The 25,329-nt window shown below is 44.4% G+C and overlaps 1 protein-coding gene across 1 annotated transcript in view; it reads right to left on the bottom strand.

The window, feature by feature from the left end:
• kcnq2b (potassium voltage-gated channel, KQT-like subfamily, member 2b) overlaps positions 1-24,786 on the bottom strand; it is a 129,491-nt gene extending 104,705 nt beyond the window's left edge. The window contains exon 1 of the mRNA XM_080204346.1: positions 24,473-24,786. Within this exon, the coding sequence (XP_080060472.1) occupies positions 24,473-24,786 (314 nt within the window). The remainder of the gene's footprint in view (positions 1-24,472) is intronic.
• Positions 24,787-25,329: the final 543 nt, after the last annotated feature.

Genomic DNA, 25,329 nt, shown 5'->3' with positions numbered 1-25,329 from the left:
GGAATGAAGGGCGAATGAGAGTTGGTACCAAATTAGGATCGAGGCAGAACATAAGAACATAAGAAATAGGAGCAGGAGTAGGCCATCTAGCCCTTCGAGCCTGCCCCGCCATTCAATAAGATCATGGCTGATCTGTCGTGGCTCAGTTCCACATTCCCGCCCTCTCCCCATAACCCTTAATCCCCTCTCTTATCAAAAACCCATCAACCCGCGTCTTAAAAATATTTAACGAGGCAGCCTCCACCACTTCAACGGGCAGAGAATTCCAGAGATTCACCACCCTTTGAGTGAAGAAATTCCTCCTCAACTCCGTTCTAAACCGCCCCCCCTTTATCTTGAGGCTGTGCCCTCTAGACCTACTGTCCTTTCTAAGCGGGAAGAGTCTCTCCACCTCTATCCTATCCATCCCATTCATCATCTTATATGTCTCAATGAGATCTCCCCTCATTCTTCTAAACTCTAACGAGTACAAGCCTAGTTTATTCAGCCTCTCCTCATATATCAACCCCCTCAACTCTGGTATCAGCCTAGTAAACCTCCTCTGCACTCCCTCCAAGGCCAAAATAGCCTTGCGTAAGTACGGCGCCCAAAACTGCACACAGTACTCCAGCTGCGGCCTCACCAATGCCCTATACAGCCGCAGCAAGACCTCCCTACTTTTATATTCAATCCCCCTCGCTATGAAGGCCAGCATCCCATTCGCCTTCCTGACCACCTGCTGCACCTGCAAGCTGGGTTTTTGCGACTCATGCACAAGGACCCCGAGGTCCCTCTGCACCGTCGCCTGCTGCAGTTTTTCGCCACGTAAGTAATAATCCTTCCTACCATTATTCCTACCAAAGTGGACCACCTCGCACTTGCCAACATTAAATTCCATTTGCCAGTTCCTGGCCCATTCGCCCAGCCTATCTAGATCCTTCTGTAGACTCTCCACACCCTCCGCGCAATTTGCCGTTCCACCAATCTTGGTGTCATCAGCAAATTTCGACACCATACACTCGGTTCCCTCCTCCAGATCATCTATATAAATGGTAAATAGCTGAGGCCCCAGCACCGACCCCTGGGGCACTCCACTAGTCACCAACCGCCAATCCGAATAGCACCCATTGCTAAGAGGGAGTGTATGGAAGGTACTGGAGGAGCAAAAAGGCTTGAATTAGTTGAGTCTAGAAATAGCAAAGGCATGAATTTGGGTTTCAGCTGTTGTTGTGTGACATTATGGAAGTGACAACAAGCAGCTTTGGAGATGGAGAGGATATGGATTTGGAAACTCAGATAAGAGGCAAGTTGGATGCTGAGAATGCAAAGAGTCTGGTTCAGCCTGAAATCATGGCTGAGGAACGAGATGGAATGAGACAGAATTGCTAATAAGGAACAGAATTTGCGGCAAGAATGAAAGAGAATGGCTTTTATCTTTACCTGGAGGTAATGTCAATACACCCAGGAATGGGTATTGAAGGTCAGGAGAGAAACAGAGAAAATTTAACACCTTAGAAGGGTCCCACTGAGATCCTCAGCACCTTGAGACAGGTCAGAACAGGGGCTCAATTATTTTGACTGATAATGTTCCTGCAAAGTGTCTTTGATTGACGTTTAATTCAATGTCTTCTGATGCTCAACGGATGGCTAAACCTGGGGAACAAGCATGTTGAATGTGAATAACTGCTTCAGGGAAATGGTTGGCCGAGGGGGAATGTAAAATACAAAAAGGAATTGTTAGAGAGTAACTCTCAGGAGACGCAATCAGCATGGGGTGGGGGATGGGGGGTGGCCCGAGATCACAGCACTGAAAATGAGAACAGTACGAGGTGTCGAGGTCTCTGTAATAAACACCCACGGTCATTAATATGTCAGCTCGTTATCTGTCAAAGGACAGCTCCCAACAGACCTGTAATGCACTCTGCAGAAACTAATACCAACACCCGTCTGATTGAATGAAGAGACCATGGAAATATTTGGCACCTTACAAATTACTCCAGGTTGGATTCGGGTGAGCTGATGATGAATTGTGGAGCTTCCAGCAAAGAGCAGCTCAGAACACAGCGATGGCCGTGACATCAGGAGCTGTCCCTGGTGCTGAAATTCACAGCCAAACAATGAGCTGAAGCTGAACGCTCGCTATCTTGCAGCACTCAATTCATATCCCAGCCATCTGCATCTTTAACTATTCCGGTTCTACAGCTTTCTTCCTTAATCTGCAAAACTCCCAGTGTCAGTAACACAGTTGTTCATCTTTACAGTCTCGTCCATCTTTGATGAGCTAAAAACAACAGAAAGACCCAAGATCTACCATCCCTACAGGTCAATATTTGATGAATGGTAAGGCACAGAAGGAGGCCATTCAGCCCACTTCACGCTGCTGTCTCTCTCTGAAAGAATTATTCAATTCGTTCCCTGTCCTTACGCACTCCAGATAGCTCTGCTGAGCTATCAATTATATCAAGCTCTATCCTTTTCAAGTATTTACCCAGTTCCCTTTAGGAAGGTACTGCTTCCACTGCCCTTTCAGCAGCACATTCAACATCACAATCAATCTGTAAGAAAAAATAATTACACCTCTCCTCTGGCATTTTTATCAACTATCTTAAATATCTGTCATCTGGTCAGGAACCTTCCTGCCACTGGAAACAGTTCCCTCCTTATCGATTCTCAATAAAACCCCTCAGAATTTTGTGCAGCTCTGTTCAGCTTACAGATGGTGTTATGTGTCTCTCCATTTCTCTGAATTCCTCATAGCATTCTAATAAATCTCCTCTCCAAAGTCCTTCCTAAAATGTGGAGCCTGGAACTCAGCAAAATAATGAGGCCCAAATAATGATTTATAAAGGCTTAGCTAATTTTCTTTTGTGCTATATTCCTCTATTAATAAAGCCAAGGATACGTACATTTTGAAAGCACCTGCCTTGCCATGTTTAACCTGCTGATAGCTCTGTTCCTTTGAATCATAGAATCCTTACACTGCAGAAGAAGGCCATTTGGCCCATCGAGCCTACACTAACCACAATCCCATGCAGGCAACTATCCTGGCAACCTCACATATTTACCCTGCTAATCCTCCTGACACTGAGGGGCAATTTACCATGGTGGATCAACCAAACCCGCAGATCTTTGGAATGTAGGAGGAAACCGGAGCACCCAGAGGAAACCCACGCAGACACGGGGAGAATGTGCAGACTCCACACTGGCAGTGACCCAAGCCGGGAATTTAACAATGGTCCCTGGCGCTGTGAGACAGCAGTGCTAACCACTGTGCCACCGTGACGTCCTGGGTCCCTGGTGCTGTGAGGCAGCAGTGCTAACTACTGTGCCACCATGACATCCTGGGTCCCTGGTGCTGTGAGGCAGCAGTGCTAACCACTGTGCCACCATGATGTCCTGGGTCCCTGGTGCTGTGAGGCAGCAGTGCTAACCACTGTGCCACCGTGACGTCCTGGGTCCCTGGTGCTGTGAGGCAGCAGTGCTAACCACTGTGCCACCGTGACGTCCTGGGTCCCTGGTGCTGTGAGGCAGCAGTGCTAACCACTGTGCCACCGTGATGTCCTGGGTCCCTGGTGCTGTGAGGCAGCAGTGCTAACCACTGTGCCACCGTGATGTCCTGGGTCCCTGGAGCTGTGAGGCAGCAGTGCTAACCACTGTGCCACCGTGCCGCTCTTTGTATTGTGTAATATTTACTTTCTGCTCTTTTAATTGGTTGAAGCAAGTTAATTACTTTCAATACTAAAGGGATCTCCCACTTTGAAAAGAATAGGAGGAGAAATATATCACCCAGCCTGATAGTGGTGGTGGGGGGAGGGTTTGGTGAGGGGGTGGGTGGGATGGGTAGGGGGGAGGGGGGTGGGGGGGTGGGGGGGTGAGAGTGTGGGTGGGGAAGGGGGTGGTGGGGAGGGGTGGGATGGTACAGAGAAGCAGAGCATCTAAGAGAGAGTAAAGATGTGAACATACCGGACAGTCTGTCAGACAGTAAGACAGGACTGAACAAAGGGACACCGACTCTCAGTAAATTACAGGGACAGGGACTGGGGATAAAAGATATTAATGAGAGGAATCTTTACAATGTGCAACAAGACACACGGCCATTGGTACAGGATTTGGAAACATATTTCTCTGTTGCCTTCAGTTTCAAAAGAATCCAGAACAAGAGGATATGATTTTTCAGTTGGAACTAGGCTGTTCTGGGGTAAGGTCTCACAGCAGTTCTCTTCATGGAAATCTGGAACTCTCTCCAACTGTTCAGGACAACAGTGGATTGAAAATGTCAGGTTGGAAATTCATGGATTTTTTTTTTGGTAGACAGGGCTGGTAACAGAACCAAGTCATATGGATGTGTTTAAGATGCAGATCAGCCATGATGGCAATAAGTGGAACAGATTGAAGCTCTGAATGACCTGCTGTTTAAGCGAGCGAGGCAATTGGTCTGCAACATGCAGTATAACTGCAAAACCACCGATCAGTACTGCTGATGTTGGTGATTGTGGATATTTTGCAGATCGATTCAAATGATTTCATTGCATCTGCAGTTTATGGGGTCCAGTGCCCAGAGTCAGATTCTCTCCAGGATACAGTGAGACTCACTATCTGGTTAGCCAGAGGGGCTGCAGCCTTGGGCAGTGGGAGGCATGGTCACAAATACACCAGAACAGCCTCTACCTCGGAAATAAACTGAGTGGGGTAAGGTTCGAGAGGGACTCAATCCTGCTCCTCAGAGCCTGTGAGAAAACCCTAGGGGCACAGTGGTTAGCACTGCTGCCTCACAGCACCAGAAACCCGGGTTTCATTCCTGGATTGGGTTACTGTCTGTGTGGAGTCTGCACATTCTCCCTGTGGGTTTCCTCCGGATGCTCCAATTTCTTCCCACAGTCTGAAAGATGTGCAACTTTAGGGTGCATTGACCACACCAAACTCTCCCCTGGTGTACATGAACAAGCACTGGAGTGTGGCAACGAGGGCAATTTCACAGTAACTTTATTGCAGTGTTAACATAAGCCTACTTGTGACTAATAAATAAACTTATACTTAAATGACGGATGTTGAACCTCTGGTTTCTGTTGCACGCAGGCCTGGTTTGAAAGGAACAAGAGTCAGTCCTTTCAGAAGAGGAGGGGTGGAATGGATGGAGAAGGCAACACTAATCTATCCAGAAAAGCAAACTGTAAATGTAGATTACAGATTGCAGCGTCTAATGAGCCCTAGATTGGATTTGATCGGAGCTGGTTTTGATGTGAGCAGTTTATTATCTCAGGTGGATGTGTTTCCGTTCTGACAGCTCCCTCAATTAATGTGTCCTATTTCCTAACAAACTGCTCACCAAATGTTTCTAGGGCAGCATAATCCTAATGTATTCACATGTAACTGAGGCACAGCCTGTCTATTCTCCCATTAAATTAGAACTCACTTCTCCAACAGGAAATGGGAGAATTTGCAAGATAGCATTTATACTTTTTGCAGATAAGACACACACACCGGCACAAACTATCTGTGCAGTTCTGCTCACGTCTAAAAGTTTGCATGGTTATACACATACACACTCACACACAGCCAAACCCTCCCCAAGGCCTCTCCAGAGACTCAAGCAACTCTGATACAACACAAGACCTTCTCAGCATGCTGCCTTGTCCATCTTAGTCCTTAACCAGAGCACTCGGTTCAAGTGTCCCCGTTTGATCCTGAACTGTGGGGGTTCAGGTGTTTTACTGAAGATAGAATTCTTGTTTCCATCTTTCGAAACAGGTGCATAGAAGCACTGTTAGAAGTGAATTGCAAGGATGATACCAGATTGGAGAGGGTGCAACTGTCAACAGAGACTGAACAGGCGTAGGCTGTTTGCTCAGGAAACACTTTGTCAGTCACTAATCCAAAATGAGTCAGAAATGCCTGACGTGATTTTAAATCCCAGGGGTTGGGGATGAGGGGGGCAGTTTGGGGGTGTTGGGTGGGGGGGATTGGGGAGGGGTTGGGTGGGATTGGGAGGGGTGAGTAATTTTTGATAGGGTGAGTAATTCACCAGCCGCTCCCGGATAACTTGGCACTCAGCCAAATCTCCGTTCACTGCAGCGGGACAGGAGAATCCAGCTGGTGTGAAGGGCCAGAGAATGTTGCCCCATACTTCCTCCTGTGCTTCGGGGTCACTAATAAATTACAGGAACTAACAAACCCAACAGGAAATTCAAGAGGAGCGTCTTTACTCCGTGAGTGTTGGAAATGAGGATTTTGCTACCACACTGAATTATTGAGACAAATATCATCGATGCACTTAAAGGGAAACTTGAATGGACATCAGGAAGGGACGGAGAGAAGGAGATGCTGATGAAGAAATGCTGGGAAGAGGTTCATGTGGAGTATAAAACTGACAGGCTGAATGGACTCTTCCTCACTTATAATTACTAGATTATTCTATGTAAAATCTGCCCAGGTATAAAATCATAGAATCCCTACAGTGCAGAAGGAGGCCATTTGACCCATCAAATCTGCACCAAGCCTCCAGCAGAGCATCTTACCCAATCCCTATCCCCGTAACCCCAAGTATTTTTTTCTGCTAATTCCCCTAAACTACTCATCCTTAGGACACTAAACGTTGATTTAACATGGCCAATCCACCCAACACGCACATCTTTCGACTGTGGGAGGAAACCAGAGCACCTCGAGGAAACCCACCCAGACATGGGAAGAACATGCAAACTCCACACAAACACATGCCCAGGGCTGGATTTGAACACAGGTCCCTGGCACTGCGAGGCAACAGCACTAACCACTGTGCCACCCACTAAATGACACCCTAACAGTGCGCTTTCGGGCAAACATTGTAGCTCCACATCAGGAATTTGAACCCCATGACAGGCTGGGATCCTAACCACTGTACTAGCAAGGAAAGTGAATATGTTGAGTGTAGAACCCAAACCAATCCTGTCATCAGGTTAGGTTAAAATGGAACTAGCAACTCGCCGTCCACACATGACTCCAATCCTAGACTACATGGCTATGAATCTTAAGTTATGAAGCCATGCTGGGTTGTCAGAACAGCCCATCCTCAAAGAGCAGGTAAAAAGATCCTGGGTTGGATTCTTGTTTTTCCGAATGTTTCCTGCTTTGTTCCGGGGAACTTTCCACTGTGCCCTATTCCAACAAAATTTTCTACTTTGTACATTCCCAGCTAAAAGTTACAAAACATTCCCAAATTGTGAATATCCAGCTATTCAAAATCATAATGCAACATCAAAAACATGCATTGGGGAACATCTAGACAACAGCAATCACAATATAAATAAGATTTACAAAAGATTGAGAAAGACGTAACTAAAGTCAAAGATCAAAATAATAAAGCAAAGAATAATAGCAGTTTTTAACAAGATGAGAATGAACTCGGGAAAATAAATTGGAAATAAAATAATAACAAAAAAATCAGCAGTGGGATCTATCTAATTTACTGATCAAAAGACTCACGGTAAGAAACAAGAACAAACTAGCCAGTAATGAAACCCTATCAATAAATAAAGACAAAATTGAAACTAACCACAAAGATACATACTAAACACACAGGCAACAAAGGAGACAATGACAAAAGGGAGTACTGAAAAAGTTGGGAAAGATATTTTTTAAAAAATCAATTAGGAAGACAAAGAGAAACTACAAAATCAAATTATCAACTAATAGGAAACTAGTAAAGTATTCTGATAACACATAAATAGCAAAAGATACACCATGATCTAGTCAGGGCCATCATGGGACACACATGATAAACTCACAGGTCATTGAAATAACCCCTTAGAGACTGGTGTCTCTTCAGCAGATTCCCTTTATTTACAAACTCTATTCCGCTCCGAAGAATGCTTCAGGTACACAGTCAGAATCCAGACAGTCTGTAGACCTAACACTCATATTTTTATTTAAAGGCGGGGCTCCCTGATTGGGAAGGTAATTATGGCCTCAATCAGGGATCTTGTACTTCAAGAGGCCCACCTCATGGACCTCACTGAAAACATTACAGCTAATGATAACAAAACGGTAGAAATATTAAATTGCTTTCTCCATTTATTGGACAAATAATGCTGTGAATGTGGCTTCAGAATGAAGATTGAATCAGCAGCAATAAAAAGATGTTAAATATAAAAGCAGGGAGATATTTAATAAACTAACCAAAGGGGCAGTAGTGAGAGGTGATATAGGTTCTATGGAGGAAAAGGGTTGAATCAATTTGGGTGGAAATCAGAAATAGTGAAGATGGGTGTAGTCTATAGGCCACCAAATAATGACATCATGGTGGAGCAAGAGATAAACACAGAAATAACTGATAGAGCAATTATCATGGGGGATTTTAATCGACATATCAATTGGTCAAACCAGGTTGGTCAAGGCAGCCGTTGAGGAGGAGTTCATAGAATGTATCCGCGATAGCTTCCTTGAACAGTATGTATTGGAACCTACGAGGGAGAAAGCTATCCTAGATCTGGTCCTGTGTAATGATGTGGGTATGCTGGCGTTGGACTGGCGTAAACACAGTAAAAAGTCTGACAACACCAGGTTTTAGTCCAACCTATTTATTTGATAATATACTCGCAAGCTTTCGGGTTAGCCCCTTCGTCAGGTGAATGGAGAGTTCTGGCCTCAGACAGAGCATATAAAGCACAGACTGTCTGAGGCCAGAACTCTCCATTCACCTGACGAAGGGGCTAACCCGAAAGCTTGCGAGTATATTATCAAATAAATAGGTTGGACTAAAACCTGGTGTTGTCAGACTTTTTCCTGTGTAATGAGACAGGAATAATTAATAATCTTACAGTTAGGGATTCTCACGGACGGAGGATCACAGTGTGGTTGAATTTAAAATACAGATGGAGCGTGAGAAGATAAAATCCAAAACCAGTGTCTTGTGCTTAAACAAAGAAGGCTATAAAGGGATGAGGGAGGAGTTGGCTAAGGTAGACTGGGAGCAAAAACTTTACGGTGGGACAATTGAGGAACAGTGGAGGATTTTCAAAACAATCTTTCACATTGCTCGGTAAAAGTATATACCAGTGATAAGGAAGGATGTAGAAAAAGAGGTAATCAGCCACAGATATCTAAGGAAATAAAGGAGGGTATCAAATTGAAAGAAAATGCATACAAAGTAGCAAAGATTAGTGGGAAACTAGAGGATTCGGGAATCTTTAAAGGTCAGCAGGAAGCTACAAAGAAAGCTAAAAAAATGTAAGATGGGTTATGAGAATAAACTAGCTCAGAATATAAAAACAAATAGCAAAAGTTTCTACAAATATATAAAATGAAAAAGAGTAGCTAAAGTAAACATTGGTCCTTTAGAGGATGAGAAGGGAGATGTAATAACTGGAAATGAGAAAATGACTGAGGCATTGAACAGGTATTTTGTGTTGGTCTACACAGTGGAAGACACAAATAACATGCCAAAAATTGATGGCAGGTGAGGACCTAGAAACTATCGTTATCATGAAAGAGGTAGTGTTGGGCAAGTTAATGGGGCTAAAGGTAGACAAGTCTCCTGGTCCTGATGGAATGCGTTCCAGGGTACTAAAAGAGATGACGGGAGAAATAACAAATGCACTAGTGGTAATTTACTAAAATTCGCTGAACTCTGGGATGGTTCCTGCAGATTGGAAAACAGCAAATGTGACACCACTGTTTAAAAAAGGAGGTCGACAAAAGGCAGGTAACTATAGACCGGTTAGCTTAATTTCTGTAGTAGAGAAAATGCTTGAATCTGTCATCAAGGAAGAAATAGCCAGACATCCGGATATAAATTGTCCCAATGGTAAGACACAGCATGGGTTCATGAAGGACAGGTCATGTTTGACTAATTTGATGAAATTCTTTGAGAACATTACATGTGCAGTGGACAATGGGGAACCTGTGGATGTGGTGTATCTGGATTTCTAGAAGGCATCTGACAAGGTGTCACACCAAAGACTGCTACATAAGATAAAGATGCACGGTGTTACAGGTAATGTATTAGCATGGATACAGGGTTGGTTAACTAACAGAAAGCAAAGAGTTGGAGTAAATGGGTGTTTTTCTGGTTGGCGATCAGTGACTAGTGGTGTGCCTCAGGGATCAGTGTTAGGACCGCAATTGTTTACGGTTTACATAGATGATTTCGAGTTGGGGGTCAAGTGTAGTGTGTCAAAGTTCACAGATGACACTGAGATGGTGGCAGAGCAAAATGCAGAGGATGCTGAAAGTCTGCAAAGGAATATAGATAGTCTAAGTGAGTGGACAAGGGTCTGGCAGATGGAGTACAACGTTGGTAAATGTGAGGTCATTCGTTTTGGTAGAAATAACAGCAAAACGGACAATTATTTAAATAGTAAAAAATTGCAGCATGCTGCTGTGCAGAGGGACCCGGGTGTCCTTGCGCAAGAATTACAAGGAGTTGGTTTGCAGATGCAGCAGGTAATTAAGAAGGCAAATGGAATTTTATCCTTCATTGCTAGAGGGGTGGAGTTTAAAAACAGCGAGGTTATGTTGCAGCTGTATAAGGTGCTGGTGAGGCCACACCTGGAGTACTGTGTACAGTTTTGGTCTCCTTACTTGAGAAAGGATATACTGGCACTGGAGGGGGTGCAGAGGAGATTCACTAGGTTGATTCCGGAGTTGAGAGGGTTGGCTTATGAGGAGAGACTGAGTAGACTGGGACTATACTTATTGGAATTTAAAAGAATGAGAGGAGATCTTATAGAAACATATAAGATTATGTTATGAAGGGCCTGTTTCTTGTGCTGTGTTGCTCTTTGTTCTTTGTATTATGAAGAGAATAGATAAGATAGAAGCAGGTGGCGGGTGAAACTAGAACTGGGGTCATGGCCTCAAAATAAGGGGAAGCAGATTTAGGACTGAGTTGAGGAGGAACTTCTTCTCACAAAGGGTTGTGAATCTGTGGAATTCCCTGCCCAGTGAAGCAGTTGAGGCTACCTCATTGAATGTTTTTATGGCAAGGATAGATACATTTTTGAACAGTAAAGGAATTAAGGGTTATGGTGAGCGGGCGGGTAAGTGGAGCTGAGTCCATGAAAAGATCAGCCATGATCTTATTGAATGGCGGAGCAGGCTCGAGGGGTCAGATGGCTACTCCTGCTCCTAATTCTTACGTTCTTACGTTCACAGAGAAGATAAATTGAATCTATATAAAGTTAGAGAGGAGATATTGAGGGGCATGACAGAGTGGATAGTCAGCTTTTCCCCAGGGTGGAAAAGTCAATTACAAGGGGGCACAGGTTTAAGGTGCGAGGGGCAAGGTTTAAAGGGGATGTACGAGGCAAGTTTTTTTACACAAAGGGTGGTGGGTGCCTGGAACTCGCTGCCTGGGGAGGTAGTGGACGCATGTACAATAGTGAGTTTTAAGGGGCATCTGGATAAATACATGAAGAAGATGGGAATAGAGAGATGTGGTCCTCAGAAGGGTAGGGGGTTTTAGTTAAGTCGGGCAGCATGGTCGGTGCAGGCTTGGAGGGCCGAAGGGCCTGTTCCTGTGCTGTAATTTTCTTTGTTCTTTGAATTTATAACAGGGCACTATTATATATATATTTGTAAAAATTAATTATAAGCAGAAGAGAGAGAAATAACTGATAGTAATTCAAGTTTTTGGAAACAGAGAGAGAACAAGCACAGGGAATTACAAACTGACATACTATCGATAGTTGGAAAGATAATAGAATTCTTCCTTAAAGATGTAACAGAAAAACATCTAGTTATTGAAAATCTAATAAAGACTATTCAGGATGGATTTCAGAAAGGTGAGACTCTGCTTGACCAACCTGACTGAATCATTTGAAGAAGTTTCAAGAAGATTACATAAACATAATTGAGTTGATGTAATGTATTTGGATTTCAAAAAAGACTTAGATAACTTGTATTATGTTCATGATGATCAGTTAGTGCAACCAGAGTCAGTCTTGGAATCGATTTACTCAAGAGTGAAATAATCCAGGTATATACTTCATACATGCTAATATAACCACCCAATCAACGCCCTCTATCTCAAGTCAGTTACAATGCAAGAGGCCGTTCAGCCCAAAAGGCCTGTGCTAGGATCTCACAAAGCATGCAGTCCCTCTAACTCTCAGATTCCTGTAGCCCTGCAAATTTATTTCCTTCAAATTCACATCCAATTAATTTACTTTTCAAGTTATTGATCGATTTCGCCTTTACCACTCTCAGGGACACCAAGTTCTCGGTCATTACTGGTCACTAAGCAAGAATGTCCCTCCTCACATAGCCCCTGCAACTCTTGCCAATAATCTTAAAACAGTGTTTTCAGGGCTGCCTAGCCCTTCAACAAACAGCTAATGGGACGAGTCTTTCCCTGTCCACCTTAGCTAAATTTATAATCTTCTACATTTCTTTCATATCTCCCCTTCAATCTCCATTGCTCCAGGAAGAACAACCATGGCTTGTCTAAGTGAATCATATGAAATAGAATTCCCCTATGCCTGGAAGCATTCTGGTAAATCTCTCTTGCATTCCCTCAAGGATCCCCCACCTCCGTCCTGTTGCAACAATACTTGAATACAAACTTATAGCTGTAGCCTAACCAGAGCTTTATAAAGATTCAGAATCATTTCCCTGTTTTTGTGCTCAATGTCTCTATTTATGAAACCGAAGATCCCATTTGCTTTGCTTACTGTTCTCTCAATATATCTAACTCCTTCCTGAAAACATACAATGCCTCAACTACTTTCTGTGGTACAAAATTCCACAAACTCAGCCTCTCTGAGTGAAGAAATATTTAACTATAATCCCACACAGGCCCTATTCCCACAGCCTCACTCATTTATCCTGCCAATCCCACTGAAACCAGGGACAATTTATCATGGCCAATCAACCTAACCTGCACATCTTTGGAGTGCGGGAGGAAACCGGAGCATCTGGAGGAAACCCACAAAGACACAGGGAGAGTGTGCAAACTCCACGTAGACAGTGGACAATCGAACCCCTTCCCTGGGTAAAACATTTTATAGTTGCACTATGTAGTAGATGCAGCATCATTTCATTCTCACTGAGCGAGAGTCACTGTGGTCAATAAGCGGTTCTTATTACCGAGATGGGACTGTACAAGGGGGCCATCCATCAGGGGAAGGAATGCGACCACGGAGCTACTACAGTGAGACTGGTGGCGGACAGGACAGGACTGGACGGGAATGTGGTGAAACATTGCCACAAATGCCTAACATTCACACAGTAACCCCAGAAAACCTATCAGGTAAGGATGCGGTATTGAGGGCACCCCAAGAAGCCAAGAGACAGTATCCAGATTTGACAGAACCCTTATCAAATAGCCAAGGCGTGACTTACTGTCCTGTTCTGACAGATAAATCCACACGCTGGGTAGAGGTATTTCTGACATGGAACTGTACAATCTCCTATCCCAGTCTGCCCACGCCAGGGCACAACTTGCCCACTTCCCCGCAGCACACCCATTGGGAACCACTGATCTAGCAGTGTGGCTTGTAATAACTGCTAACTGTCAGCTCAATGACTGAGCCAGGGAGCTTGGGGCTACTGGACAGCAATCAAATACCGCAGAGACTCACAATCACAGGGAGCAGTTTCCTTGCTTTGAGTTTTGGTTTTGTTGTCCATTAGTTCAGATAGATTTTGAGTTTTTGTGATGTTGTAAAACAGCTGAGAGTGAGCCAGCAGCCCACTGTAATTCTGCCCATTGTAATTACTACATTACCAACTCATAGCGTTTCTGTAGTGCCTTTAACACAGCCCAATGTCCCGTAACACTTCACAAGGGGTTTACTGAACAAATTTTGACACTGACTTACACAAATTATTAAGAGTGGATGATCAAAAGCTGAGCTAAAGACTGAGCTTTCGCAGAATTCTCAAGGAGCAAATTGAGGCAGAGAGGTTTAGGAAGAGATTCCCAAAGTTTGGAGTCCAGGATAGATACAGAGTAAAGCTCCCTCTACACAGCCCCCATCAAAGACTCCCAGGACAGGTACAGCACAGGGTTAGATATAGAGTAAAGCTCCCTCTACACTGTCCCCATCAAACACTCCCAGGACAGATGCAGCATGGAGAGGTCCCCATGCTGTATCCAATTAAATCCCCCCACCACTGGATTTGTGACAGGGGGAGTATTATATTCCACTCCAGATGTTGTTAATTCTTAACTGCCCTCTGAAGTAACTAACAAGTTGCTCTGTTAAGGGGAATTGGAAATGGAACGGCTGTCTTTGTCAACAGTAGCCATGTGCCCCGAATGAATAAAGGGAATTAGTTTGGTTGCCCAGGAATAAGAACATAATAAGAACATAAGAAATAGGAGCAGGAGTAGTAGTATCCAGCCCTTCGATAAGAATGATGAGTTGTACGTTACTCTCTGGAATCAGTGCCTGTTACTGATTGAGACTCAGTAACAAACACTGCAGGTAGTGATTGGGATTTTGATAGAACTACAATCCTGAGAATACCGATCCTCCAAAGGAACAGACACACCTAAACCTGGAAGATCATTACCTATAAGGAATGTGTCCCACTTGAATCACTGCTGAGACCTGTTCACAATATACATGAACAATTTGAAAGTACAGCCTCAAACTGTGACACTAATCTGTGGGTAGATGGGTGGTCATTAATGCAGAGGAAGACGGAGGAAGTATAGAAAGACATTAATGAACTTGCAGAACAGCCATGTGGTTGGCATGCTGTTGTCCCTGGCTGGGGCATCTGGGGGCATCACCAAGGAGGCAATGGCCTAGTAGTGTTATCACTGGATTATTAATCCAGAAACTCGGCTAATATTCTGGGGATCCGGGTTCGAATCCCACCATGGCAGATACTGGAATTTGAATTCAATAAAAAATATCTGGAATTCAGAATCTACTGATGACCAGGAAACCATTGTGGGTTGTCGGAAAAACCCATCTGGTTCATTAAGATCCTTTAGGGAAGGAAGTCTGCCGTCCTTACCTGGTCTGGCTGACATGTGACGCCAGAGTCACAGCAACGTGGTTGACTCTCAACTGCCCTCGGGATGGGCAGTAAATGCTGCCCAGCCAGTGATACCCATGTCCCAAAAATGAATCTAAACAAACCTAGAACACGGGTGCAATTTCAGGACAAATTGGGGACCTAGATGAGGAGAAAGTTCTTCTCTCAAATCTTTGGAATTCTGTGTCCCCGAGGCGTGTGGATACTCCATTGTTGAATAGATTTAAGGCTGGGATCAGCAGATTTTCAGTCTTTCAGGAATATGGGGAGCAGGTGGGAAAGCAGGGTTCAAACCCAAGATCAGCCATGATCATAATGAACAATGAGGGAGATGTGATGGGCTATCTGATCGCCTCAGTTAATCTCAATCAAAATACAAACACAAAATACTGCAGCTTATGGAATTCTGAAATAAAATCAGAAAACGTTGGGGAATATTGAGGAGTCAGGCAGCACCTATGGAGGTTTCTGATAAAAGGTCACTGACCTGAAATATTGCTTTAAATCTGCTCCTCTCATCAAAGATGCTGCCAGACATTTTATGTTTTTTGCTTCAATGCAGGAATTTTGAGGTGTTATATTTTGGCAAGACCACATTTGGGAGTGTTGTGTGCAGTTTTCATCTCCTTACTTAGTGGGGAGTGCCGCAGATGTTCACCGCACTAGTCTGGGGGTGGTGGGCTTGTCCTGTGAGGTGAGATTGAGAGTCTGAGCTTGCATTCTTTGGATGAGAGAATGAGAGGTGGCCTCAATGAACTGTAGAAAATTGTTACAGCAATTGATAGGGTAGACCCAGGAAGAATGTTTCCCCTGGCTGACAGGGGTGTGGAGGTCTAGAATCAGGGGACACTGTCACAGAATAAGAGGTTATTTCAGACTGAAGTGGGGAGGGATTTCTCCCATCAGAGGATGGTAAATCTTTGGAATTGTCTACCCCAAAGGGCTGCTGAGGGTCAGTTATTGAGTATGTTCAAAGCAGAGTTCGATAGGTTTCTAGATACCAATGACATCAAGAGATATGGGAATAGTGCAAGAAGTTGATGTTGAGGTGGAACATCAGCCATGATCTAGTCAAATGGCGGAGAGACTCAAGGAACCAACTGGCCTACTCCTGCCTCATGTGTTCCTTTTTGGGGAGGAAGAATAAAGAGGTGACATACTCTTTGGACCAATGAATCTAAGTTGTTCAGAGGGACAAAAAGGTCTGGAGTTACAAACAGACAAAGTAGCAATGCAGATACATTTCTAAATGGATAGAATTGAAAAGTAGGGTAGTCATGCTAAACTTGCATTGAACCTTGCTCAGCTGGTCTCCAAATTACAAAACAAAAACCTACAAACACTGAAAATAAAAAAAATCACTGAAATGATACCAGAACAGAGAGCTTCTAAACTCAAGAAAGATCAAACAGGCAAGGGATCTTTTCAATATAAAAAGAAAGGGGTAATCTGATGGAGCTGGTATAGAAATAGTAGTCCCACCTCCAGGCAAAAGGGGTGGCACAGTGGCACGGTGGTTAATACTGCTGCCTCACAGCGCCAGGGATCCGGGTTTGATTCCCAGCTTGGGTCACTGTCTGTGTGAAGTTTGCACATTCTCCCTGTTTCTGCATGGGTTTCTCCAGATGCTCCGGTTTCTTCCCACACTCCAAAGGTGTGCAGACTAGGTTGATTGGCCATGCTAATTTGCCCCTTAGTGTCAGGGGGACTAGCTAGGGTAAATGCATGGGGTTATGGGAATAGGGCCTGGGCGGGATTGTGCTCGGTGCAGACTCAATGGACCGAATGGTCTCCTTCTGCACCGTAGGGATTCTACGAAAGCAGAACTAAGGACCATAAATATGAGATCCTCATTAATAAATCCAGTAGGGAATTCAAGACCCAGCGAGCAATCACAATCTGAAAACCATTATCACAGCGAGTAGCTGAGGCAAATTCAAAGGAAAGTTAGATAAGCATGAGAAGGGCAAAGGAATAAAATGATACGCCCACGGCCTTGGCTGAAGAAGGGTGGGAGGAGATGAAGGTACAACATAATACTGATTTAGACTCGGGCTGAATGGCCTGTTTCTGAGCTGTAAGTGGCTGGGTTTCAAACAAAATGAGGGCTTTTGTTAACATGGAGAGATGGTAGAAGTTGAGGATGTTCTCCTCACAGCAGAGAAGGTTCAGGGACACTAAATGGAGGTGTTCAAAATAATAAGGGTTTTGATAGTGATCGGGAAAAACTGGGAGGGGTGGGGGGGTCAGTCAGCACCAGAAAACCCAGATTTATGGTCACAAAACAGAAAAATATCAGAAGGAGAGATTGTAATGACTTCAGTCAGGCCACTGAGGTTGGCCTATTGGAATATGAACTCCCTGATTAAGAGTTAATTGATGGGCCAATCAGCAAGTCCTTTCCTTGTATGGAACCAGAGGTGTCAGCTCCTCTGGCACTCCCGGAGGTAGACTGCTGACTGCGAGTACTCTGTGTACTGCTGCTGGAATTGTAAATAAAGGGATTCTGGTGAAGGGACTCCTGCCTCCAAAGACTTATCACAGAAATAAATGGCATCGTTTTCCCATTCGGCCCACCACAGGAATCGTAATTGGGGTGGGAGGAGGGGGAGGGAGGGTGGAGGATGGAGGGGTGAAGAGGGAGACAATGCACAGGTCTGTTGACCTTGGTGGAATTTTCTGGTTCTGGGGTGAGCACAGCTGGAAAATCCCGCCCAAAGAGTGTTTTCCTTGCGGCCAGTTGTTCTGAACTGGAATGCACGGCGCACGGGCACTGGAAGCAGATTCAAAAGGGAATTGGATAAATATTGAAAAGGAAAGATATGCAGGGCTATGGAGAAGGGAGGAGTGGGATTAATTGGATAGATCGTTCAAACGGCTGACTCTGATGCTGTGCTGTTTGATGCAATGTTAAGCATAACCAACACCTGAAAATAAGGTTGCAGTTTTAAATTTGCTGCAAAACGTAACTTATTGCGAACAATTGCACTGTAGTGAATGTGGAAGAGTCTTTCTATAATGACAGATCATAGAGTGTTTCTCAGACTGACATCATCATTGATGGGACCAGTATAAATGAGTAATTCCTCACTACACAGCAATCGGGCTTTGATATATAATCCTCGCTGTGTTCGATGTGGCTTCAAGAGTCATGATTAGAATCAAGGTACCACACGGTAGGTTGTTGCATAAAGTTAAATCTCACAGGATCCAGGGTGAGGTATCTAAATGGATACAAAATTGGCTTCTTGACAGAAGCGAGAGGGTGGTTGTAGAGCGTTGTTTTGCAAACTGGAGGCCTGTGACTAGCAGTGTGCCTCAGGGATCAGTGCTGGGCCCACTGTTATTTGTCATTTATATTAATGATTTGGATGAGAATATAGGGGGCATGGTTAGTAAGTTTGCAGATGACACCAAGATTGGTGGCATAGTGGACAGTGAAGGAAGTTATCTCCAATTGCAACGGAATCTTGGGTCAATTGGGCCAGTGGATTGACGAATGGCAGATGGAGTTTAATTTAGATAAACGCGAGGTGATGCATTTTGGTCGATTGAACCAGGGCAGGATTTACTCAGTTAACGGTAGGGCATTGTGGAGAGTTACAGAACAAAGAGATCTAAGGGTACATGTTCATAGCTCCTTGAAAGTGGAGTCACAGGAGGACAGAGTGGTGAAGAAGGCATTCAGCATGCTTGGTCTCATCGGTCAGAACATTGAATACAGGAGTTGGGATGTCTTGTTGAATTTGTACAAGACATTGGTGAGGCCACACTTGGAATACTGTGTGCAATTCTGGTCACCCTATTACAGAAAGGATTTTATTAAACTAGAAAGAGTGCAAAAAAGATTTACTAGGATGCTACCATGACTTGATGGATTGAGTTATAAGGAGAGGATGAATAGACAGGGACTTTTTTCTCTGGAGCGTAGGAGGTTGAGGGGTGACCTTGTAGAGGTCTATAAAATAATGAGGGGCATAGACAAGGTAGATAGTCAATATCTTTTCCCAAAGGTAGGGAAGTCTAAAACTAGAGGGCATAGGTTTAAGGTGAGAGGGCAGAGATACAAAAGGGTTCAGAGGGGCAATTTTTTCACACAGAAGATGGTGAGTGTCTGGAACAAGCTGCCAGAGGCAGAGGTAGAGGCAGGTACAATTTTATCTTTTAAAAAGCATTTAGATAGTTACATGGGTACGATGGGTATAGAGGGATATGGGCAAAATATGGGCAATTAGGATTAACTTAGGGGTTTAAAAAAAAAGGCAGCATGGACAAGTTGGGCCAAAAGACCTGTTTCCATGCTGTAAACCTCTATGACTCTATAAGCACTTTAACAAAAAGCTGTCACTTTTGAGTTCCATTTTGAGAACAGCACATTGATGAGTTAATCTCAATTGGTTATCTGAGATTTTCACCAGGATATCTGAGCTTCCTTCCTATTTGCAATCTCCTGTCTATTTCCCGTACAACCCAATACTCCTTGCTACAACAAGAAGGAAGTGATGATGGTCAAAATCATCTCAACTTTTCTCCAATCCCAAACTCTCATGAACATAATTAACAAAGGCACAAGAGTCTCAAGAACATTTCAATTTCTATCACACCTTTCAAAACTTCAGGATGTTCCAAAATGTTTCACAGCCAATGAAGCATTTCTGGGAGAATAGTCACTGTTGTAATGTAGGAAATACAGTTGACAATTTGTGCACAGCAAGCTCCCATCAATAGTAATCAGAAAATAACCCGATAATCATATTTTAATGATGTTAAACGGGAAGGCAATGGCCTAGTGGTATTATTCCTAGATTATTAATCCAGAAACTCAACTAATGTTCTGGGGATCCGGGTTTAAAACCCACCATGGCAGATGGTGCAATTTGAATTCAATAAAAAATATCTGAAATTTAGAATCTACTGATGACCATGAAACCATTGCCAATTGTCAGAAAAACCCATCAGGTTCACTAATGCCCTTCAGGGAAGGAAATCCACCATCCTTACTTTGCATATCCTTACAAATGACCCCACAGCAGTGTAGTTGACTCCCAACTGTCCTCGGTCAAGAAGGGATAGGCAATATATGTTGGCCATCCAGCGATGCCCATGTCCCATGAATGAATAAAAAACAAACTTCAGTGAGGAACAGTATAATTGCCAATCCCAGCTAATTAGGATGATGTGGGATGCACTTCCTGAATGGGCAGTGGAAACAGATACAATATTAACTTCAAAAATGAATAAAAATTGCAGGAAAGAGCCTGGGAAAGAAGGACTAGCTGAATTGCTCTCTCAAAGAGCCAGTACGGTAACAACTGGCCGAATGGTCTGTTTCTGTGCAGTTTCTGTTTTAACATTACAACTTTCTGGTATATAACTTCAGAATTATCCTTCCAATAAAAGGCTCTATTATCCTTCAAACATTTGACACAATCAGGATCTGTAAATAAGGATCTTTTAGTTAGTAGTACACAAAGTTTCCTGCTTCTAAAAAAAACACATTGATTTGTCCCTCAGCACTCCTTCAATCAATGACTTCTAAACCATTATAATAAAAAAAATCACAATCTAACCAATTCTATCTTTACGCTAATAGAAACAACACAGATGTGCAGACACTCTCCTGCTCCCTGCAGTATTGCTCAGTGGGTGGGATTTCTCAGTCAAGGGTTATGCTGACTCGTTCAGAGGCAGTTAAAATAAACAACAAATATTTTCTCATTGACTCCAAAGTACCCAACAAATAAAAACATTTGACAAGTTCCCAGTCTCAGAGTATATATTAATGAGCTGAACTGTTCCACAGGAACCAATCACAATCTGCTCAGAGGTGAGGAGGTTAGCACTAAAGTGGTCGTTGATTGGTTCCTAATTGAAAACTTGAACCAATCAAAATTTTTTTGCACATGATGTCTGAAGGAATATTGGAGATACGTAGGAGGTCACTTGGACCCTCACCCATCTGCTCTGCCATTTAATGAGATCAGGAGTGATTTGCAAACCTAACTCTATAACCTGCCTTTTGTCCATTATCCCTAAACACATCTGTTTAATAAAAGTCTCTAAATCATAGATTTGAAATTAAAATTCATCTGTCATCAATCACCGTTTGTAAAAGAATGTTCCAAGCTCCCTGTGTGTGTGTGTGTGTGTGTGTGTGTGTATATGTGTGTGTGGTGTGTGTGTATGTGTGTGAGTGTGTGATGTGTGTGGTGTGTGTGTACGTGTGTGGTGTGTGTGTATGTGTGTGTGTGGTGTGTGTGTATATGTGTGTGTGTGGTGTGTGTGTGTGTGGTGTGTGTGTGTATGTGTGTGTGTGCGTGTGTGTGTGGTGTGTGTGTGGTGTGTGTATATGTGGTGTGTGTGTGTATGTATGTGTGTATGTATGTGTGTGTATATGTGTATGTGTGGTGTGTGTGTGTATGTGTGTATGTGTGTGTGGGTATGTGTGTGTGTATATGTGTGTGTGGTGTGTGTGTGTATGTATGTGTGTGTGGTGTGTGTGTGTGTGTATATGTGTATGTGTGGTGTGTGTGTGTGGTGTGTGTGGTTTGTGTGTATATGTGTGTGTGTATGTGTGTGTGGTGTGTGTGTATGTATGTGTGTGGTGTGTGTATGTATGTGTATGTGGTGTGTGTGTATGTATATGTGTATGTGTGGTGTGTGTGTATGTGATGTGTGTGGTGTGTGTGTATGTGTGTGTGGTGTGTGTGTGTATGTGTGTGTGTATATGTGTGTGTGTATGTGGTGTGTGTGTGTATGTATGTGTGTGTGGTGTGTGTGTGTATGTGCAGTGTGTGTGTATGTATGTGTGTGTGGTGTGTGTGTGTATGTGCGGTGTGTGTGTATGTATGTGTGTGTGGTGTGTGTGTATGTACGGTGTGTGTGTATGTGCGGTGTGTGTGTGTATGTATGTGTGTGGTGTGTGTGTGTGTATGTGTGGTGTGTATGTGTGGTGTATGTGCCGAAGATGCTTCCTATCCTCAGTGCTGAAGGATAAGACTCTGTGCTTGGCTCTCCAACCAACAGAAATAGCTTCTCTCTACCAACCTTATCTGTTCCCATTGAAAACTTCAATCAAATCATCTCGTAACCTTCTAAATGTCAGGGGATATATTGCTAGTTTATGTAATTCTCACTTGCAATTTAACGCTTTGATACCAGGTCTCATTTTGGTAAATCGGCCTTCTGTAAGTTCATGTGAATTACATCCACAGACATTCTTGTAATGACTTCAATGAGACCATTAAGTATGGCCTCTTAGAATATAAACTCCTTGGTTTGATTTTGTTTATTTGGTTCAACAGGAAAAGAGATCCCTGACTGAGTTCCCACTAAAAGCTGTCCCTGATTGAGCTCCCTTCTACAGGTCCAGGCACCGGGCGATGAAGGGAGCTGTCCAGCCTGACTGCCCGCCCCTCTGTTGCGGTTATATTTGTGACTGGGTGTCGCTGGAGAGGGAGCATGCAGTGTCCGAGGGCATTGTTAATGCCTTCTGTGCCCGCTGGGCACTGCGAAGACTGGGATGCATTATTGGCCCCTTAAATCACATTTTAATTTGATGTTTCATGTTTCCTCCCAGCTTTGTCTTTTGTTTCGTGAGGTTCTCCTCCTTTTGGGGAGCTGCCCCTTTTAATTTGTCCCCAAGTTAATTTGATTTTGTTTATTTGATTGGACATCAAAAGAAGCCCCCTGACTGAGCTCTTTATTGCTTATCCAATTGTTGTATATATAACTGGGAGTGTCTGGATGCTGGCTCTGAGCTTCTAACACTCTAGTAACTTCAGTAGAGTTTGTAACTAAAAAGGGAATCTGGTGAAGGGATAACGGTCTCTGCTGAATTATTTTAATTCTATTTATTATTTTAGTCAGCTCCTGAACAAAAACTTATGGTTCCACTGAAAATGTCACAGGCTTGACAAACCTTCTTCACACATACAAGATGGCAAGACTTCAGGAAGCTACTGCACACTGGCATCAGCTAGTGGCCAGAGCTTGCAACTACACCATTACAGGAACTGTTTACATACAGGTTTCTATTTGAAACATTTACTACAGCTAAAGTCAATCATCCGGAAAAGGTGGCTAAAATAAATGACAGCAAGAAGTTGGACAGTTTTTGAAGCCATCCATATATGCAGAAATGAACAGCCATTCAAAAAAAAACATTGTTAGGGCAACTAGAGTTAGAGACCAAATCCAATCTTGCCAGCAAAACCACGTCAATTCCATAATACGTCAAATGCATAATACATTTTCTTTAAATCTATCAATACAAATAATTTAAAATACATAATAAAATTCCCCCCTCAGTTCATGCAGCAACATGTCTCAGACTCAAGGTCAACCCAACAAATCGATTGTCTTTATAACAGTCTTATGTAATTAATAAAAATCCCTTTTCACCAACTGATCTGAACTTCATCAATGACCAAACACTCAGACCAACTGCAGAAAATGCTGGAAAATCTCAGCGAGCCTGACAGCATCTGTGGAGAGAGCTCTGGCATCCAGACTCCAAACGTTGGCTCTATTCTCTCTCCACAGATGCTGTCAGACCTGCTGAGACTTTCCAGCATTTTCTGTTACTGTGGCAGATTCCCAGCATCTGCAGTATTTTGCCTTTAACTTTGACCAACCGTCTTGAGTTTAAGAAATTCAATTGAAATTAAAAGATGCCACAGTGTGGACTGAGCGTTTTTCACAAGTTAGCAGCCCTGGTGCAGTTGCAGAGCTCACTCACTCCCCCCTCTCTCTCACAGACACACACACACAGACACACTCTCCTGCTCATCGATTGAGGGATTTTTGCTGATTCTTCCAGTTTGAATCTAACCGGATTCACAGCAGAAGAATCTGATGGGGCGGAGAGTGGGGGCTTGGAAATTGCAGCAACAGATAACAGCAAACACACACAGACAGACAGGCACACACACACACACAGACACACACACAAGGACACAGACACAGAGAGACACATAGACACATGCACATACACAGGGACACAAACACATGCACACACAGACATACAGAGAGACACACAGACACACACACAGACATACACACGGACACACAGATACATACACACACAGAGACACACATACAGACACACACACAGACACACACACAGACACACACAGAGACACACACACAGAGACTCACACAGACACACACAGAGACACACACTGAGACACACACACACAGACACACACAGAGACTCACACAGACACACACAGAGACACACACTGAGACACACACACAGACACACACACAGAGACACACACACACAGAGACTCACACAGACACACACACAGAGACACACACAGACACACACACACAGAGACACACACAGGAATGAATGACAGGCAAACACAGACTGAGCACCAGCTGATGATCTGCTCCCTGCTCCTCAGCTTGGGGTTGAATTTAGGAACTGACTGAATGCAATGTGAGAACCTCAGACTGCGACAAAGGCTGAGATTTGTCCCCCCCCCCGGGGGGGCTGGCAGGGGGAGCTGGGCTCTTTACTCACACATATGCATGGTAGATAAACGCCCATCCGCGGGGTCTCTCCAGCACATTGTACATAAAGTTCTGCAGCTTTCTGTAAAAGGCGTTCCTCTTGGGGCGTTTGCCCACCCCGGAGCGGGGCTTGCCCAGGATGCTGCCCCGCTTGCTGCCATCCGTGCCGGCGATCAGCAGAGCCCCGTCCCGGGTGCAGGAGGAGTCCGCCCCGGCGCTGATCGCAGCCTCGGTCCCTCCATCGATGCCCACGAATCCCACCTTCAGCCGCTTCTCCCCCGGGCCGCCTCCAACCTCCCCGTTCCGCTTGGCTTTCTGCACCATGCTCAGCAGCCTGCCCGCCTGCACTGGGGCTTCCCTGGGATCATGCTGTGCAATCGCCCCCCTCCCTCCCACCCTCCCCCCGCCTTGTACACAATGACTCCAGCCTCAGATCCACATCCTGCCCATCCGCACACTGGCATCGCCACAACTGCAGCTGCGCAGCCCCAGAACACATCCCTCATTAACCCCTTCACCCCCGACACAGCATTAAACCCCCCCCCCATAGAACCCCCCATCAAACACCCCCCAACACAGCATCAACCCCCCCCCATCAAACACCCCCCGACACAGCATCAAACCCCCCCATAGAACCCCCCATCAAACACCCCCAACACAGCATCAAACCCCCCCATAGAACCCCCCATCAAACACCCCCAACACAGCATCAAACCCCCCCCATAGAACCCCCGATCAAACATCCCCCCGACACAGCATCAACCCCCCCATCAAACACCCCCGGACACAGCATCAACCCCCCCCATAGAACCCCCCATCAAACACCCCCCGACACAGCATCAAACCCCCCCCATAGAACCCCCCCCA

Source organism: Carcharhinus amblyrhynchos, chromosome 16, assembly GCF_965287045.1.
Source record: "Carcharhinus amblyrhynchos chromosome 16, sCarAmb.v2.hapA, whole genome shotgun sequence".
Lineage (NCBI taxonomy): Eukaryota > Metazoa > Chordata > Chondrichthyes > Carcharhiniformes > Carcharhinidae > Carcharhinus > Carcharhinus amblyrhynchos.
This window is presented reverse-complemented; position numbering and strand designations above follow the sequence as displayed.